Below are 18,766 nucleotides of genomic sequence, written 5' to 3'. Positions count from 1 at the left end.
AGGGCAATCATACAAATTCTAAAAACGAAATGTTTCATGGTGACATTAGACTTGATGTATTTTCAGTTCTATCTGTACGTGGAACACGCACACACACAAGTACATAGGACGGCATTCCTTCGGTTCTGGGTGTAATAGGTGCGTTTTAGCTTGATTTCGGTATCATGTACTTTTAACATTAAATAATTCCTACTACTGATAGGATGTATACTGATGGAAACGAATAAGGGAACAGTTGGAGGTACTTATTCCCAAATTTTACACCACAGTGCAATACAAACTAATCATGCGAATTCGTTTCCATCAGTATATTTTAGACTGAATAAACTATAGAAATTCTTATTTGGAATTGGTTTGATCGTGAAGTGTGAACCGCAAAGTACAAATCAATCCGTACCTTGTAAACACCAAGGTTACAATACATAAATATTATCAGTCTCTTACTATTAATTAAAATATTGCAATACATGGCTCTATGATTTAAAAGCAACATGAATTTGCTGGTCCCACACAAATTTCGGAAGGAGGCGACCACAGAGTCATAGATTAATCTTATCTATAGCAAACACACATTCATACAGCCAACTTTGGTCTCATAAAAAACGACATGCATTATTAATGCTGCAAACCACCATCTTGCAACAAAAAAATGTTTCACACAAATACATGCGAGGCAATGGTATCGGGAATCTAAATGAACGACTTATTGAATGGCAGGCAATGTAACAGGTTGTATGAGCACGCCCTGCTGAATCCCAACTCCGGGAAATCTACAGTATGTTCTACACGGTGTACCTTGCTTGTCGATAATACCACGTGTGCAGTGATAAACCGGTGTCATGGGAGTTCTGATACTTATGATAAATTAGTTCAATATGGACGGAAAAGGGTATAATAAAAGGATATTTGATAATGACTAATGCCAGCAGAATATTTGAAGCATCTACCGGTTAAACACAAAAGTGTATAACCAACCCTGTTTGAACATGCATAGGAATATTTAAGAAATATTTTAGATAAATGTTTGAATACATGAGGAAAATAAGGAGTTTACTATTGTATTTTCACAGTCAATTAATACAAAAATGTGGGAATTCAGTGAATGACTTCTAAAAATTTTTTGAAATGGAACCATAAGGAAAATAGACAAAAAGCAGTATTTACTATAAAACATGTATTTTGGAACGCACTTTTTCAGCCATACGTTCTTTTCGTTAAGGTGAGGTGATGGGTTTAACGTCGTGCTTGAGAATATACAGGCACTTCTATATATACAGTTGCCTCTGTCCATTGTCTGTTCTCGATGATTAGTTTTGATCATCGATCAGATAAACAGGCGGTGGTATATTTATTCATGCCGATCAATAGATAACATATCAGTAACATGCTCAAAACGTGCTCAGTTTTGTTAACTTAAGCGAACCAAATACTGGTGGGAGCAAACTGATGACTCACCGGTTTTGAAACCAAGCAGTTGAGGGGGCTGATTTTGGACGGGAATTGACTTGAGATACTTCAGCTACACAGACGGAGGTACTGATGTTTATAAGGTTTGACTTTCAATGTTTGACTTACCAATGTATGAATGACAAGACATCATTGTCCATTATTCTAGAAATGTGACAACTTTCATTTCTCCTTATCAACCACTTGCATACGTTGGGCCCAAAACGTCGATATATACAAACAGTGGATTATGAATAGCCCAGGGCATTTTCGCGCTTTATATTCCCTGGTTATGTTTCAATACATATTTATATATTAAAACGCATACGTGCTTATGTTCCATTTCTTTCGGGATATTATGTAAGACGCTTCATAAGGGTATCAGTTCTTGAATTTTATTTCAAATGTCAAAATTAACAGCTGTAGTCTAGGAGATATATAAAGGGCATCATTTTGGGAGAAAAGTCATACAGCTGTAGCGTGTATGTTACAGAAATGTCATGCTGACTGTATGACTGTTGACTACGAAGCGTGTCGACAGCCACTTCGGTTAGCTGATCAATACAGAGCAGGCATATAACATCGTCATACAAGAGGCGCCATCTGACACAGACCGGCCTAATAGGGCTATTTAAACGGGAGAAGTGGTGGTTCAAACCCGTATACAAATATGACTCAACACACCGTCTGTTGCTTACGTTTTACACATCCAGGAATCAAAATAGTCTCGATAAATTAACTTCCTTGGGGTTACAAACCTCGGAGTGTCTCAAACTGCTGAGACCCGTGAAGATCCGGGTTAGAATTGATCTTCAGTAACCCATGCTTGTCGTAAGAGGCGACTAACGGGATCGGGTGGTCAGGCTCGCTGACTTAGTTGACACATGTCATCGTATCCCAATTGCGTGGATCAATGCTTATGCTGTTGATCACTGGTTCGTCTGGTCCAGACTTGATTATTTACAGACCGCAGCCATATAGTCGGAATATTGCTGAGTGTGGCGTAAAACTAAACTCACTGACTCACTCATCCAAACTGCTGAAAATCAGAAGAATGCAACAGATCATTTTTTTATGTTCACATCGTCACAACCAGGTAACTGAAATGGCATCAGCTAAAAGACTGGCAGGAGTGTCAGGATGGTACTATGTTACTATTGCCGTTTTAGTGTTCCCTATTTCACCATATCAATAATTAATTTATAGAGCAGTAATTTATTGATATCAACAAATGTCAATACAAAATTTCTTGATATCAAATTTTTAGATATCAAAATGAATTATTGATATCCCAGCTTAGAATTTAAATTTAAAATAGTAAAACGAATATTTATCAAAGGTTTTTAGATATCATAAATCGATTTCGTGATACCATCAAATGTTTTCGGGATATCATAAAATATATTGTTATATCTAAAGTTTGAATTTGTGATTGTTTTGTTACTGATCTATTTGTTATATATACGATTGGATAAAATCAGATATATAGTAAAACGGCTCCTCAAACACCAGTTTCCATGTTGCCTGAACAGAAAACGTCGTGGACAGACAATAATGATCTCGGGTTTGATCAACGCTGTGAACGTCTAACTCCTCTCCTCCTACACGAGTAAGTAGCAGAGAAGCGTGTATAATGTATACAAGTGACGTGAACTTTCAAAGACAACGCGAGACAATCAACATTTCTTTTTAAATGAATAACACATTTATCTTACGCTTTTTATCCAAATCAACACACTCTCCGCAAAACTACACCGATAATTATGAATGAAGCTGGTCTTTTTTCTTTCGTATGAAATAATGTTACTGTCAAACTAACCCAGATGCTGGGGCGGCCGTCTTGTAATGTGCCCGTTGTTATAAGTGTTTATTACTGCTCGATCTTTGTTGTCGGTCTAAGGTCACATTGTAACATCATCCATTACAGACTGCTGATACAGGGGAATAAATAATGCAGTTTGCAAATATCAATACATTATAGGTATTTATTGTCAGGACTTGGCACTGTATAGCGATATACACATATCACATTGCTGGTAGTCTTGTTGGGAACACTGTAACATCTGTTGGCAAATCAGCTGATTTTGCAATGTATGTTTATCCGTATTTCTTCGTGAATGAACTATAAAGATTATTACCCCTTGTGACCACATGTGTCGTGGATTTAAGGATATGGAGGCCACGATGTGTTACCTAGCTGGTCGTGTGTCATTGTGCCCCAGTGGTGCTGATAACCACTGGTAGATCGATGCTCATCATGTCAATCACTGGTGCTGACTCCATTATTTACAGACCGCCATCATATAGCTGGAATAGTGCGGCGTTCAACAATAAACAAACCAACAAGGACAAAACTGTTGCTGAAAAATAAAAAAAACAATAACTTTTCATTGGATTCTATTACTGGAATAAAGACTTGAAAAAATATTGTAGAGTTCATAATAAATATATAGTTAATAAACCAACGAGGCGCATTGAAAACGCGGTATATATTATCGCAATATATTTGGACCCAGAGACCCCAAACACTCCTGTTATCTAATGCTAATTTCAAATGTATTCTGAGCCACCAAGTATCACTTACAGGACTATCGTCCCTATGTGTAATTAATCACTCTTGAATTCTCTCCATCTAACTACCGAAACGTCAGCCACTGAACTAGAGTCCCAATCTTTAAGTATCTAATGCTTATGTCTGATGTAGTTTACACCAACAAGGGTCACCAGAGACCTATCGTCCCTATGTCCTAATCTGACAATACCCCGACAGGTCTTGGTCCTCAAAAATACATCTATAAATTAGCCCCTTATTGTGTATCGCATCTAAATTTCACTCAAAGATTATCTACTAAGGTGTCATTTAAATATTAAATCAATACCACCATTTCTTCTGTGACTGATACATAAAGCAATGTGGAGGTATGTGAATGTGCACAAGCGAACATATTAATTAACTAGTCTGTAGCTCACGTCTATGCAGATAGCAAACGTTACACATGTGTGGGAACATGGCCTCCATGCATAATGCATATAATCTATATCTGTTGGGCAGGAATCAGGGAACAGGGCGGTGAGATATTGATTCAACTACAACTCGTCACAGATGTTCATAACAATATCATGGAGACAGATTGAACTGTCAGCATATTGTTGCAAATTATTCGCTTACTAAATCATACAATAATATATATCACGTACGTGATAACATACATATTACCTATGAATCTCCTGTTTTGTTTGTTATTAATACACGTCTCACTCTTACATGTAACTTAAGTTCAATCAGTACAATTAAATCGTACTCACTGTAATGTTTTCCGTTAGAAACAATCGTTATATGGCAAAAGCAACGTGTCGATTCCCAAGCTAGTATTTAACCGGAAATCCTTCCGCAACAGAAGTCAGTGTGAAACCACCGAACAACAAAGAAACGTGTGATGATTAATGTAGTACTAATTACAACAAAAGAATATCAATAATAGTGGCATTGCATAATAGTGTGGGAGTGTAAATACAATTAAACTATTCTATGAAAGAGGTGATTACAGGAATAAAAACATTGATAACATTCACCTCGATGATTACAGAAATAAAAACATTGATAACATTCACCTCGATGCAACAGTGGTCAAGCTTGCAAAATATGACTAGACTGAGAATCCGTGAAAAGTGATCTTCACATAACTGTTGGGCTTCTTCAAATGTGACATGCAATATGAAATGATCGATAAAGGCGCTTGGCTCCTTTGTATGTGCAAAAATCTGGAACTTTTCTCACTTGCTGGGTTAGATTACACTGGAATGCCTCCCGTATTGGTATTTCGTTGAACCATATTAACTCAATAAGTCATTTGGGGAAATGTCGTTATAAAAATGTCGAAATATTGATTCAAGGCAATGCTCAGTAAATCCTGGTAAATCTAGGGCACAGAACTCTATAGAGAATTTTATTAGGCTGAAAGGGGACTAATATCAAAGTTCTTGAAAACGATATTTGATATTTGAAATATTTGTACATATAACATTCAGAAACAATGTTATTTATTACAGAACCACCAGGGGGCGAGCGGACGTAATGTTCAACAACATTGTTTAGATAGCCGTATGCGAGAACAGAACTGTCAGGAATCGACACAAGTCGGAATCATTTCAAAATGGAGAACAACAGTGTAGAAAACAAAACCTCTGCAAACAATACTCTGGAAGATACAAGCACTCAAATCAACAACACTGAAAACAACAAGACGCCCAGTGAAAGCTCGAAGACAACAGAAGAGGATGGCCTCCCTACGCAAGTCAGACGTTCGCTGTCCATCTCCAGTTTCACAGACAGTCTTGAAACAGACGACCAGAGCCAGGAACAGGCTGAGACAGAGGACTCCAAGCCAAAGAAAAAGTCGTCGAAACTTCCGGTGAAAACTAAACCCAAACTTGAACGTTCGGCAACTGAAAACTGTAACAGCCATGCCAGTGGACACGAGTGTGGAAGTGGGGGATGTGGGAAAGGTAAGGGGAAAAAATCCGGCAAGCAGTTGAGGAGGGACTGCAACAGTCTTGACTGCAACTCCACTGTGCATCATGCACCAACGAAGGAAACAATCACCAGCAGGATGAGGGTAGAGAAGAGCCATCTTGAACACGGAATGGAGGCTAACAAGGACGAGTACTTAACCCCCACACAGAGGAAGGGGCAGACAATCAGAGATCTCAAGAAACAGGTGATTATATACTTGAGTAATATTGTCTGGCTAATATTGCTGTTAGAAAGATTGTTTTACAATTATGGAGATACTATCAGTGAATATATATGTGAAAGTGTCATACGTTTAATTTTATTAAGTTGTAACAGGTTACCAAGTAGCATGACAATCCATAAACGAGATAAAATCACCATACAAGACACACGTATGTTATTTTTTTCAAATTCCAATTCCAATGACTATTTAAAGTTACATGGTAATATTCCACCCTAATTTTCTACCAAAGTATTATTTTGTTGTGATATATTGTTCCAGTGGGAATGAAAGAGCTTTCTATTACATGCAATGCCAGAGAGGATTCCCTATTTGAACTGCTTATTTTTGGGCACGGATTAACCCAGACAACATTCCGAACGAAATTAAGTGGCATCAGAAATATGTATGACCTTAAGGTTAATATATTATGTATTGTTAGGAGAGATCTAGTTCTTTTTACTAAAATGGCAGTTTACTAATATACATTTCATTAATACAGAGTCCATAGCTTAGAAAATACATATATTATATTTCAAGAACCGACATACATATGCATGTGTTTGGACGAGAGTTTGTATACCACTGGCCATATTCTACTGGAATTCCCATTTTCGGACGGTGTGGTTTTACAATTGCGCAGGTGAAAGAACTGGAGAAGACTCTGGAGGAGACGAATGGAGAAGTGGAGAGTCTGAGACAGAGCATCGGCAAGGAGGCCCAGATCATTCTGGACACGAAGAACCAAGAGGTGAAACACGTCAAGGACAATCTAGAAAGTATGGAGACCAAATATGACGAACTGACGTTGTCTTATGAAGAGTCGGTGAAAGCAGTCAATGCTCTGGAAACTACAATCCAAGGACTGCGAGTAAGTATAGACCGTAAATAAACGCGACACGAACATAAATAAAAGCGACCTTTTCCACACCTATAAGAAATATTTTCTAATCTCTAATGAGTCGAAACTTTAAAGTACAACTGGGACTTTATCTTGAGCATGTGTTTATAAATCGGCATATACATTGTGATGACCAGGGTGCCTTAGCGATAAGGTGATCGTAACTCCCATACCGTAACATAGACGTACGACTAACGTAACGCTACGGTTGCTTTGTACAACGGCGTCCAGGTGTTCACGAAGAGGTGCGTGTATGTTGGCCCACCGATGGTACCCGCCAACAAATGCAAATGCTAGGCGTTGTACAAAAGCATGTACCAGTAGAATCGTGTGTGGTTGTGTAAGGGAAACCAAATGATGTCATGAAGTCTGATAATTGAGAATTTGGAAAATTGCGCAAACAGTATTGATGAAGATGAAACGAGTTCATAAAATACACTCGAAACACGCATGTAATAATGATTTCACGCGTGCATCAGTATTGCTGACACAACACATATATCTTTGACGTTACAATAGTAGTAACATGACATCGTGTCAGTGTTGACAACGACCCGTGAATATCCGGGCCAGCATAGATCTTTAGCAACCCATGCTTGTGATAAGAGTGAGTGAGTGACTTTAGTTTTACGCCGCACTCAGCAACATTCCAGCTATATGGCGGCGGTCTGTAAATAATCGAGTCTGGACCAGACAATCCAGTGATCAACAGCATGAGCATCGATCTGCGTAATTGGGATACGATGACATGTGTCAACCAAGTCAGCGAGCCTGACCACCTGATCCCGTTAGTCGCCTCTTACGACAAGCATGGTTACTGAAGATCAATATTCTAACCCGGATCTTCACGGGTAACTTGTGGTAAGAGGCGACTTATGGGATCGGCATGGTTGACAGATGTTATCGGATCCCAATTGCGTAGATCGATACACATGCTGTTGATCACTGGATTGTCTGGTCAAGACTCGATTATATCCAGACCGTCGCCATATAGCTGGAATGTTGCTGAAACAAGTATCCCCTCATGATATCGTCACAATTGTACAATCGTCTCTGCTTTTGCCAAAGATTTCTTATGAATGTGGAAAGGTTTTTGTCGCTTCTGTTTCTATAGGGATGACCTGAAAGTCCGTACAACATCACAAAATAGTTAACAAGTTTCAGCAGCGACGTAGGTATCCAGATATGCTTAATATGCACAATCAATACAGCAACGACCTGGTCTATTGTGGAGACCACGGTGAAATCAATGCACGATGTGAAACACACTGTCAAGGCCACATTGGTCTCTGTGTAGATGTTGTTAAAGGATTTAATGGTTGTAACGTGTGTCGTCTCTTCGATTAATCCACAGCTTTATAAAGAGGGACAGTTGTCAACGTACAGGCGTTTGACACAACACTGGAGAACGTTCTTCAGCGCTGTACAAAGTTAACGGTCTTGCGTACCTTGCTTTCAAAGGCGATACGATAACAACTTCTTATCTTGTCGTAATGGTGACGTTTCGCTATAGATCGTTATACCGTTGTCAAGAATCAATAATAATTAACATGGTGCACAATATATATGGTCGTTATGGGATTGAAAGTAACAACAGTGGGCATACATGAGAGTAGGTTAAATATGAAAACAGAACTCTAATGTTGCAACAACTTGAAGGAAGGGAAGTTAAATAGGATTGCTGTTTTGAGAGGCATTTAGAAGTTATGTATATGGATGAACAACGTCTTTATTACAGTTACACCGTTATCAAAATAGTGATGAACAGAATATGGACTGAGAAGCATGTATACAAGTGTAGGGCAGTGTTTGTACAGTGCAGTGGGAATCAGGACTGAAATAGCATGGGGCAGCCATAGGAATGACAAGTCTTTATGGGTGATCAAATTCTCTATTTTTGTACAGTAAAGAAGTTGATCATACATAAAGACTTGTCTTTACTATTACTTAAAACTTCGAAAATGCCTCTCACACGGTTCATAGGGAAGCCAGTTAGCAATTAATTGCCTAAAGATAGATGGTTGATTGGTTTGTTTTTTAACGCCGCACTCAGCAATATCCCAGCTATATGACGGCGGCCTGTAAATAATCGAGTCTCGACCAGACAATCCAGTCATCAACAGCATGAGCATCGATCTACGTAATTGGGACACGATGACATGTGTCAACCAAGTCAACGAGCCTGACGACCCGATCCCGTTAGTCGCCTAAGATAGATAGAAGCGTTCAACACGTGACACCTGCCTGCTTGATAATGTTGTTGGAGCCTACATCGAAACGTGGCTCTCACTGTAATAGCGAAGTTATTCATCCATATATTGTTATCCTTCCTTAAAACAGGTTGATGTATGTATAGGTGTGGGGATTATTGCATCATGGGTTCTTAAGACGCAGATGGGTTTGAACAGCCTCGATCTCAGGAGATTAATGACTCGTGGTCTTGCTGCGTTTTCTTATATGAATAAAAGCGACAAATCCCTTTCCATATCATTAAGAATACTCTGTTAAAAGCAGAGGAGTCGACTGTACAATTCCGACTTTATCTTGAGCATATGAATCACTATCACAAAGTAATGACACCAGGTGTTCGCGAAACGGCCATGGATTTAGCTGATTAAATGTCAGACTTGATGGTTGGGACTTGTGATCTGTGAGTCCGATTTACATGGATCGGGTTGTTTTGTCTAAAGATCAGTTACAATCGGATATACTAGTATAAACTTCGCCGTCAATGAGCTGCTGGGTTTGGGATGGGGGTTGGGGGTGGCGGGGTGTGTGTGTGTGTGTGTGTGTGTTGGTGGTGGTGGTGGTGGGGGGTGTCTTATATTGTTTTGTTGTTGTTTTTGTTTTGTTTTGGATCCCATTCACATCCCGAAATCGGTGTATTTTAAATTGTAGATACAAAAGGACACTCGATGTACATGTAGGACGTTTGTCACTGTCCACAGCGAATTTACGAAAACCTAAAAAAGCCCGATCAATATCCTCGTGATTTCATACCTCTTCGGTTTTCCTGTGTGCATTCACATCGATTGAAATATCACCGCATTCCACTGTTAATGATTTGTCCCATGTGTTTTGAAGGAGTCTGCAGAATCAAAGGAATTGCATCACAAGAAAATGTACTTGGAAATGTACGAGAAAGGCAGGATGTCCGCGAGGTTTGAAAGAGAGGATGAGGTAAGAGTCGTCGTGATTGTGAATGGTCAAACATCAATAGCGATAAACATTAAACTCAGGGCAAAGAATCCAAATATTAGTGCTATCAACGATTGTGTTGACTTCCAACGCACTTGCTTAAAGCACATGAGGTAACCTGCCCAACCCCATGGGTCCCTAACAGGATCTATTGGTTACAGCATGTTATCCCTCCTGTTCCCAATTGGGAACGATTGTTCACAGTATGTGACCTGCCTTAGCGATTTGGAGGCGACATGATAGGTATCGATTGGGCTTAAAGGCACCATATCACACCACACTTCTAACAAAATACATAATGCATTTCTCTCAATAATACTAACCATCAGCCCTATGGGAAGCTACCATATAATTTATTCCCAAAAAATACGAATTGAGCTTGCAATTTTAAATTAATAAGGTCGAATGAATTAATGAAACATTTCATTAAATCGACTCTCGCGCCCTCTACTGGCCGAAAATTATTTCAAGCGAACCCATAGAGTTATGTCCCTTGGAGCGCTCTTTATGATTATCCTACGCACAACTTGTGATTGAAACCAGTTCGGCAAACGCGCCAGTTTTCGATGTACGGAGCAATTGTTTACATTCCATATGTGGCAATTGTTCTCTGTTTGGAACTGTTCACCTTTTATTGCATCAATAGGAAGCTAAAGTGAGTCCATATGCCCCAACATGTATAATATAGGCCAAAAATGTGTGACATTGTGCCTTTAATGCATGTCATCGTGACCCAGTGTCATCAATTAATGCTCATTCTAACAACCACTGGTTCGGTTGGTTCTGATTTGACACTGTCGTCGTATAGGCCACCATTAAATGCTGGATTAGGGCGTTATATAACACCACTCACACATTCCCACCAGCACAGCAAGAAGCAGGTACTAACACGTGCGATTTGTTTCCCTTGATTCAGTTGGAGATGTTGGTGAAGACGGGAAAGGAGAAGGTGACGATGACGGAGATGATGAAGAAGCTGTCGGAGTCACAGGCGGAGCTCGCTAAGTGGCAGAGTCTGAGACGCGAGGAGATGTATGAGGTTGCAGAGAAGCCCGAGACGGAGGCTGAGACAACTCTCAGGTTCCTCAAAGATTCCTTCTTCCACTTCCTGACCACCGACAAGGATTCGGACGACCATCTCAGAGCAATGATCCGGATCTTTAACTTCAGTGAAGTTCAGAAGAAGAAGATTACTAAAGGCTTGTCTGACAAAAAGAAATCTAAACCAATAACGTGATCTCGGGGAGTTGTACTTCTTCAAAATGGCTTGTACTATATAGGCCTCGAGACTTATTTCATGGTGAGACTAGGGTCGCTCATTTTCAGTTTCAAGAAGATCATTTGCGAGCTTTACTTCATCGTGAACTATCTGAGTTTATCTGTCCCCAACCTTTGTTCATTTGCATTCGATCATTGGTGTGTGTGGCGATTTCTGGTTGTACGGATCGAACTTTAAAAATAGATTCGGAACATTTACGTATCTTGAGATCATGTCCCACCTTTGAAGAATTTCCTTGGAAACAATCATATTATGTCTTTTCGGTAGCTGCTGCTTGTAACAGGATGGGTGTTTAAATGGTTAGCTTTGTAAATTCAATGTAAATACATAATCCATGTAATCTGTACATAGTATCACCTTGCTTATCCGGACGGCGATTTGATCATAATGTGTTTCACAGTATCGCGGCAAATGAAACATGAAATGCTATCAGGTTGTGTTTCATGTGAGAGCATCCGTGAGACTTTGAGGTCCGGTATTTCGAGAGTTGTGTGTATACAGTTTCCATCATACTTAGTTATGTTAAACTTTGTTACCATGTATGTTATCTGTTTGAGAGTCTGTTCAAAACGAAAGTATATTTCTTTCCCTGGTAAAAAAGAAACGTTTAATTAGGTGTCACGTACGATTCAGAACGTACATACAGTGTAATTTAGAACCCATCTGGATCTGTTGAAGTCACACGGACAATAAGAGAAGTAAAAATTGAGTAAAATTTAGTACCCGGCGTTTGAGAGAGATCGGTCATCTACTTCTTTACCGGAGAAAGAGAGTTTTCGTGATTCGTTCATCTATCTTTGATTTACTCTGTTACCAGACCTGGCGTGTGATGAAGGTCTGGAGCCTGTTAGAGGGTATATATATGTATGTGTACACATATACATATATACATACATACATACATGCATGCATACATACACACACACATACATGCATGCATACATACATACATACATACATACATACATATACATATATACATACATATATACATACATATATACATACATACATTTATACATATATACATACATACATACATACATATATACATACACATATACATACATACATATATACATTATACATATATACATGCATATATACATACATTATATATATATATATATATATATATATATATATATATATATATTCATCATGTTTGGGTAATTAATTTGGCTTCTCCTATAACTAGAGAATCTCGCTACTTTCCATTGTATACATGACTGTATTGTTCTACGAGGTTTGTTATCACCATCTTATCTGCACACATGTTCATTATAAGTCGTCATATTGGGTATGTAGCTGCCATGATGATCATCATAACATATCGCACTGTAATATATGCAAATTGTCATACACATGTATTGTGAATAAACACTCAGTAATCGACAGTGGATATTGTTGTTACTTGAGCGTCATGTTTCAATTACCTGTTTCCTCGTATGTTACTACTCTTGAACAACATCACAGTTTAGAGAACACATTCATTTTTTACCGTATACTTTCTTTGGTGTATAGCCTAGTCAGTGATATGTCTAGCCTGTTCAGTGATGACTCTCCAGTGTTCAGTGACATGTCTAGCCCGTTCTTTGGTGCATAGCCTAGTCAGTGAAGTGTTCAGCCTGTTCAGTGATGATTCTCCCGTGTTCAGTGACATGTCTATCCCGTTCTTTGGTGCATAGCCTAATCCGTGAAGTGTTCAGCCTGTTTAGTAGTGTGACGTGCCAGGCCAGTAGTTTATTCGACCCATTCACTGTTGTCTCACGTGATCAGTGATGTGCCTGGCCTGTCCAGTAGTGTCTGGTCTTATTCTTTGCATGTGTGTCCGCTTGCTTTGTTCGCTTATGTCTAGCCTTTTCAGTAGCCTGTCTGCCCTTTTCAGCGTTGTATCTGCCCTAGATCGATGTCATATGCCAAGGTTATTGCTTCGCAAAACGAAATTCACGCATGTGCATATATGAATAATTCAAACAACACGGGAAGCCGTTGGAATGATAAGGCTTTGAGCTTGGTGTTCGTTTCTGTATAACAATATAACAGTCAACATTCATATATACGATCGTACATTTACAAGCTTGGATACCACTAATGAAACAATCAAGCGCCATCTGTTCCCTATAAATATGCATGGCATTTGTATGTGGGAAATAGCACATGAAGATATATACATATGGAAATTAACACCTGTATTTTCTCAGACTGAGCAATTTTAATGAACTGGAGCATATAATGTGTCAAAGTGTCTTCCATACCACATGAATGTTTTAGTGAAAAGACAGGGTTGAGGAGAAACGTAGCCGAGATCACCAGGACATCATCTGGTATATTTGAAGATGGCACAGATTTAGAAATGCAGAAGCATAAAATGTCACTTTTCTTGCACAGACCTTTAACATCATTGTTAGCCCTGTGTTCGTTCAACAGTCTTGAAATGATGGAAGGATTGCGCAAAGATTGATGTCCAATTTGTCTGAAGGACATTCCTGCATTTCTCATGCCAATAATTTGACAACTTACGACGTGTCAGGACAATTATGGTACTGGAAATTCAACCCAAATGTGGCATGTTATCAGTAAAATCTTGATTTCAACAACGTTGGGGTATGACATTTCACGTACATTACGCGCCGATGCACGTGCATTGAAAATCTAACCCCAAAAATCATGCCATACAGCAAGATGCAAAGTGTTCATAAATCATTCAGAAAATGCTGTTTTCTAAATTCCCAGAAATAATATATGTCCATGAATTTGGTATTGCGTAATTAATTTCAATTTTCGTACCACATTATCCGATTTCTTTTAAAGCATTAATCAGATGCATATTTATGTAAATAGATATAAATTGATGTACAGTCAAATCTCCATTGTCCGGATTCCGCAATTCCGGAGGACTTAGGGAACGACGACACCGTCATGCAGGGAACGTTGCCTTTGATCGGAACACATTCACCGAAACCGGCACATATACAATTGCTGCATCATCTCTCGAGTGACTGGGTCAGATCATGCGTGAATTCGTGTTGAGTGTGAGGGGAAATAACCATTCTATGTAAGTGTTGGATACGTGGCTGGACAATCGAGATTTTCATATACATCCGAAAATGAGAAAGCCATAATAATCGGCACCTCTTGTTTCACAAGTATATTTGAACTATCTTTAAAGGGACACCTGTAGGGTCATGTTACAGTTGAAATGAATCCAATGATTAAGTATTGGCAACCAGCCTGGGTGTGCAGAGCTTCATGTTGCAGTTCACAAAGCGAAAAGCCGCCTCCGTGGTGTAGTGGTTAGAGCGTCCGCCCGGGGAGCGGAAGGTCGCAGGTTCGATCCCCGATCGCGTCATACCAAAAGACGTTAAAATATGGTACTTGTTGGTCCCTGCCTGGCGCTCGGCATTAATGGGTACAACAAGGACTGGTCGGTTCGGAGTCAGTATAATGTGTCCGAGTGGGGTATTCATGCTTCACTGCGGCATGGCATCTCAGTGGGCTGGCACTATAAAACCAGCTTAAGTCTGGGCTTGTACAAGCAGCCGCACATACACATAAACACGCATGCACGTCGTCATATGAGCGAAATATTCTCAAGCACGACGTTAAACTCAATTTCATCTCATCTCATCTCACAAAGCCAAAACTGCGTCCACTTAAACTATAGATGTTGTGAAGAATCGAACATCGTTCTGCGAGTCATGCTTCGTCAGCTAGCTACCCAAACCGAACCATGACATTCCAGAATATGGGACACGAGAGTAAAAATTATTCATGATATTCATATTTAACTTGTTAAATCATCTATATAATCATTTCAGAATAGATTACGAGATACAATTTTACTGAGTGAAATAATAATTTTCCGAGCTTTGCTGAGAGGCTTTCAATATTATTTCTCCGATGACGGAATAACAGTCGTCCTTGCAGGTTTGTTAATAGCATAGCCCTTGATTTTAATATTCAAGAACAATGTGTTACTTGATGTTATAATAAGATACCAAGGTATCAGTCAACTGTAAGAATGTCACGTAACTAAATTGCTGATGAATGGATATTATCACTAGGACACGGATATCTTAGACGCTGTTTTGGTAAAGGTATTCATGAACATATCGTTTCTATCGCAGATGGGATGATGTACATCCATTGTTCACAGGGCCAAACAATTTAAGACGAGGCCATTGCCAATGGAATATAAGAAATAAGCTAACATTTGAACATGAAAATCAAATTTTGATAGACAACTTGAAGACGTGTGTTTAAAATAATTGTTCATTTTATTGCAAAACAAAGTCACATTTATTATTCATGATTATGCTGAAATGATTTGTGTTGACAATCGCGTCTCACCTAATGCAGCATCTGTGTCACACCTAATGCAGCATGTGTCGCTTAATGCAGCATGTCACACCTAATGCAGCATATGTCACACCTAATGCAGCATAATGTCACACCTAATGCAGCATCATGTCACACCTAATGCAGCCACACCTAATGCATGTGCGAACACCATGTCACACCTAATGCAGCATATGTCACACCTAATGCAGCATATGTCACACCTAATGCAGCATGTCGCTTAATGCAGCATGTCACCATGCAGCATAAATGCATGCAGCATGTGTCACACCTAATGCAGCATCTATGTCACATCTAATGCAGCATGTGTCACACCTAATGCAGCATGTCACACCTAATTGCAACGTATGTCACACCTAATGCAGCATAATGTCACACCTAATGCAGCATATGTCACACCTAATGCAGCATCTATGCCAGCATGCCACATCTAATGCAGCATGTCACACCTAATGCAGCATATGTCACACCTAATGCAGCATATGTCACACCTAATGCAGCATCTATGTGCCACACCTAATGCAGCATGTCACACCTAATGCAGCATATGTCACACCTAATGCAGCATAATGTCACACCTAACGCAGCATCTGTGCCACATCTAATGCATCATGTCACACCTAATGCAGCATGTCACACCTAATATTGCAACATATGTCACACCTAATGCAGCATATGCCACACCTAATGCAGCATATGTGTCACACCTAATGCTGCATAGGGCTTAAGGAGTTTATAAAATACCTTACTTCCCTTTTCATCGGTTATATATGTATATATAACGTGGTCGTAAACTCTAGCGTAATATTTTATACTGACAGTCTGTAAATAATTGGCTACTGAAAATTTTACTCCTTGGTATTAAAGAAACATCAGTCATTTTTGTACTAAATCATGAAACTCATATAAAAAGTATAGAAATATAATCTTTAGAAATTTCACCTTTGTCATGAATGAAATCCTGTATTTATGACATACCTTTTGGATGCCTTTATACCCTTTTGATGCCCTTGCGGAGATTAGATAGGTTAACCATCTATTTTGATTTCATGTTTTACCACACGAATTTGATTATCAAAGCTTTTTGTACACAAAAGTGTAGTATTAGTATCGCTACTGTTCACTGTCTTTTATGATCTTATAAATATTTACTTTATAGTATCAATAGATTGTGCATCAAAATGTACGAATTCAGCATACAGAATGCAATTCAGATAAATAATATTGCAGGGTTTTACTGACGCCTAATTCCGGTGTGTATGACACAACAATATTAATATACTCCAAAACAATTCCATATACTGTTCTAAATTTCTGACTGAAGACTTCAATATTGGCAAAATTGTTACTGTTTAAGCTTGTGCCAGACTTGCTAGAAGTTATAATGACATGTCTTCTATTCTCCCTGAAATAAGTAATTATACACTGTATCGCATTACTCACAGAGAACAGTACCACACAATATTGCTCCTGCTTCATTTAGAATTGATAATGGAATTATTTTATTGACAAAATATGTCCATGACTCACAAATTTAGAAGATGACTCCCTAAAACATATACTGTAAATCACCAAGTCTATGTTAAACCTTAATATGGTTCATTCATTTTGATGGACGGTTACAATCATATCTAATGCACAAACTCTACTCCACTCTTCATGCATTCTACACATCCATCATGTTGTAAAGGACTGTGTGGCGTCCCTGTAGACATTTAGCATTACCAGTGAATTGTTATGCGTTCAATATGCATACAGATTGTCATTAGCCTGTGCTTAGTATATCCATTCTATTATTTATCATAACCTTATTTTAATAAATAGATGAAATAGTAAAACTGAATAAGAAAGGATTCATTATAACACAATGGTAATAACTGCTAATATACGATGGTTTAAAGGGATACATTCCAGTTATGTATTTCAATTTTAAGTTTATAATCAGTTCATACTGCTATTTACTGTATATGGTATGAATGCATTTCAGGTGCATTCCAATGCCCTGTTATTTTACAGAGACATTCACTGTCGTCAAGTTACCTGTAGGTGCTAATACTACTCTCACTAACAAATTATTGTTCATAAGGCGAGTCCTCCAACATGTGGTTATTATCAAATGCTTAATGATATTACGTATTTGGCATCATAAACATTTAGGTAAATTTTATACACTCGTGCAAGGTGGGTGACGTAAGTATAAACAAAGACTGTACTCTGATATGTTTAAGTGGACAGTTTCCGAAGGCGATTGACAAAGTACGAAAATATTACCCAGCATTAAAAATCATCCAAATATATACATACAAACTATATGTCATACATACATGTGAGAGTGAGGGGAGGAGGGGGAGCAATGAATGACACCAGACCGCCAGCAGTCAGTATTTTCATACTCATTAAAAGCAAGGATGACGCCGTCATTGGCTTCATTGACTTACCAAAATGCTGTGTACATAAATCAGACATATTAAAATAATGCCTCTGAACGTGTAAATATAAAAAAAAATCAAATTCAGAGCCGAGATTGGCCCATTCAAGAATACACTTTGACAAAACAGATCTACAAGGACATGCTGTAACAGTAACGGTTAAGAAAACTATCGATCTTCCATCCAGGTTATGTACACAAGTACAACGTATCAAAATGAATGGTAAACACCGCTAAAACCACGATGACTACATGCAGCGCTAATTAACCGTTGGGTTAAGTACTGGCTTGGTACCAGATACAGAGCTGGAGAGGAAATGATTCTTGTTACTGTATGACATACGAAGTACCACCATTCTCGCCTTTCAATCCGGATGTTAATGTAACTGGTTCGGACCCGGTGTGCTAAAACATCATAA

The 18,766-nt window shown here is 38.7% G+C and overlaps 1 protein-coding gene and 1 long non-coding RNA gene across 11 annotated transcripts; one reads left to right on the top strand and one right to left on the bottom strand.

Moving 5' to 3' along the window:
* The first annotated feature begins 1,437 nt into the window (after positions 1–1,437).
* On the top strand, positions 1,438–12,496 carry LOC124256362 (protein quick-to-court-like). Of its 2 annotated transcripts, none has more exons than XM_046690365.1 (5): positions 1,438–1,533; positions 5,497–6,164; positions 6,823–7,050; positions 10,165–10,260; positions 11,195–12,496. In XM_046690365.1, the coding sequence occupies exons 2-5, from the start codon at positions 5,601–5,603 to the stop codon at positions 11,513–11,515; spliced, it is 1,209 nt and encodes a 402-aa protein (XP_046546321.1). In that variant the 5' UTR covers positions 1,438–1,533; positions 5,497–5,600; the 3' UTR covers positions 11,516–12,496. The 2 variants fall into 2 exon arrangements, with proteins under 2 accessions (XP_046546321.1, XP_046546320.1); XM_046690364.1 differs by having other exon boundaries at positions 1,438–1,550.
* Positions 12,497–15,823: 3,327 nt separating this feature from the next.
* Positions 15,824–18,500, bottom strand: LOC124256364. Of its 9 annotated transcripts, none has more exons than XR_006892881.1 (4): positions 16,298–18,500; positions 16,191–16,253; positions 16,081–16,122; positions 15,824–15,992 (listed from the first exon to the last, which is right to left on the bottom strand). It is a non-coding gene; the product is annotated as an uncharacterized LOC124256364 (long non-coding RNA). The 9 variants fall into 9 exon arrangements; XR_006892886.1 differs by having other exon boundaries at positions 15,824–15,933; XR_006892884.1 differs by having other exon boundaries at positions 16,212–16,253.
* Positions 18,501–18,766: the final 266 nt, after the last annotated feature.

Source organism: Haliotis rubra, unplaced genomic scaffold (assembly GCF_003918875.1).
Source record: "Haliotis rubra isolate DU_JTF1 unplaced genomic scaffold, ASM391887v1 Scf626, whole genome shotgun sequence".
Taxonomy (NCBI): domain Eukaryota; kingdom Metazoa; phylum Mollusca; class Gastropoda; order Lepetellida; family Haliotidae; genus Haliotis; species Haliotis rubra.
The sequence above is the reverse complement of the archived record's forward strand: the minus strand, read 5'-3'. Positions and strand labels throughout refer to the sequence as shown.

Excerpts from the sequence above, each read along its gene's own strand:
- LOC124256362 (XM_046690365.1), top strand. The coding sequence starts at position 5,601 with ATGGAGAACAACAGTGTAGAAAACAAAACCTCTGCAAACAATACTCTG. Across the intron at positions 6,165-6,822 it reads TCAGAGATCTCAAGAAACAG|GTGAAAGAACTGGAGAAGAC; the intron begins GTGATTATATAC and ends ACAATTGCGCAG. Across the intron at positions 7,051-10,164 it reads CTACAATCCAAGGACTGCGA|GAGTCTGCAGAATCAAAGGA; the intron begins GTAAGTATAGAC and ends TGTGTTTTGAAG.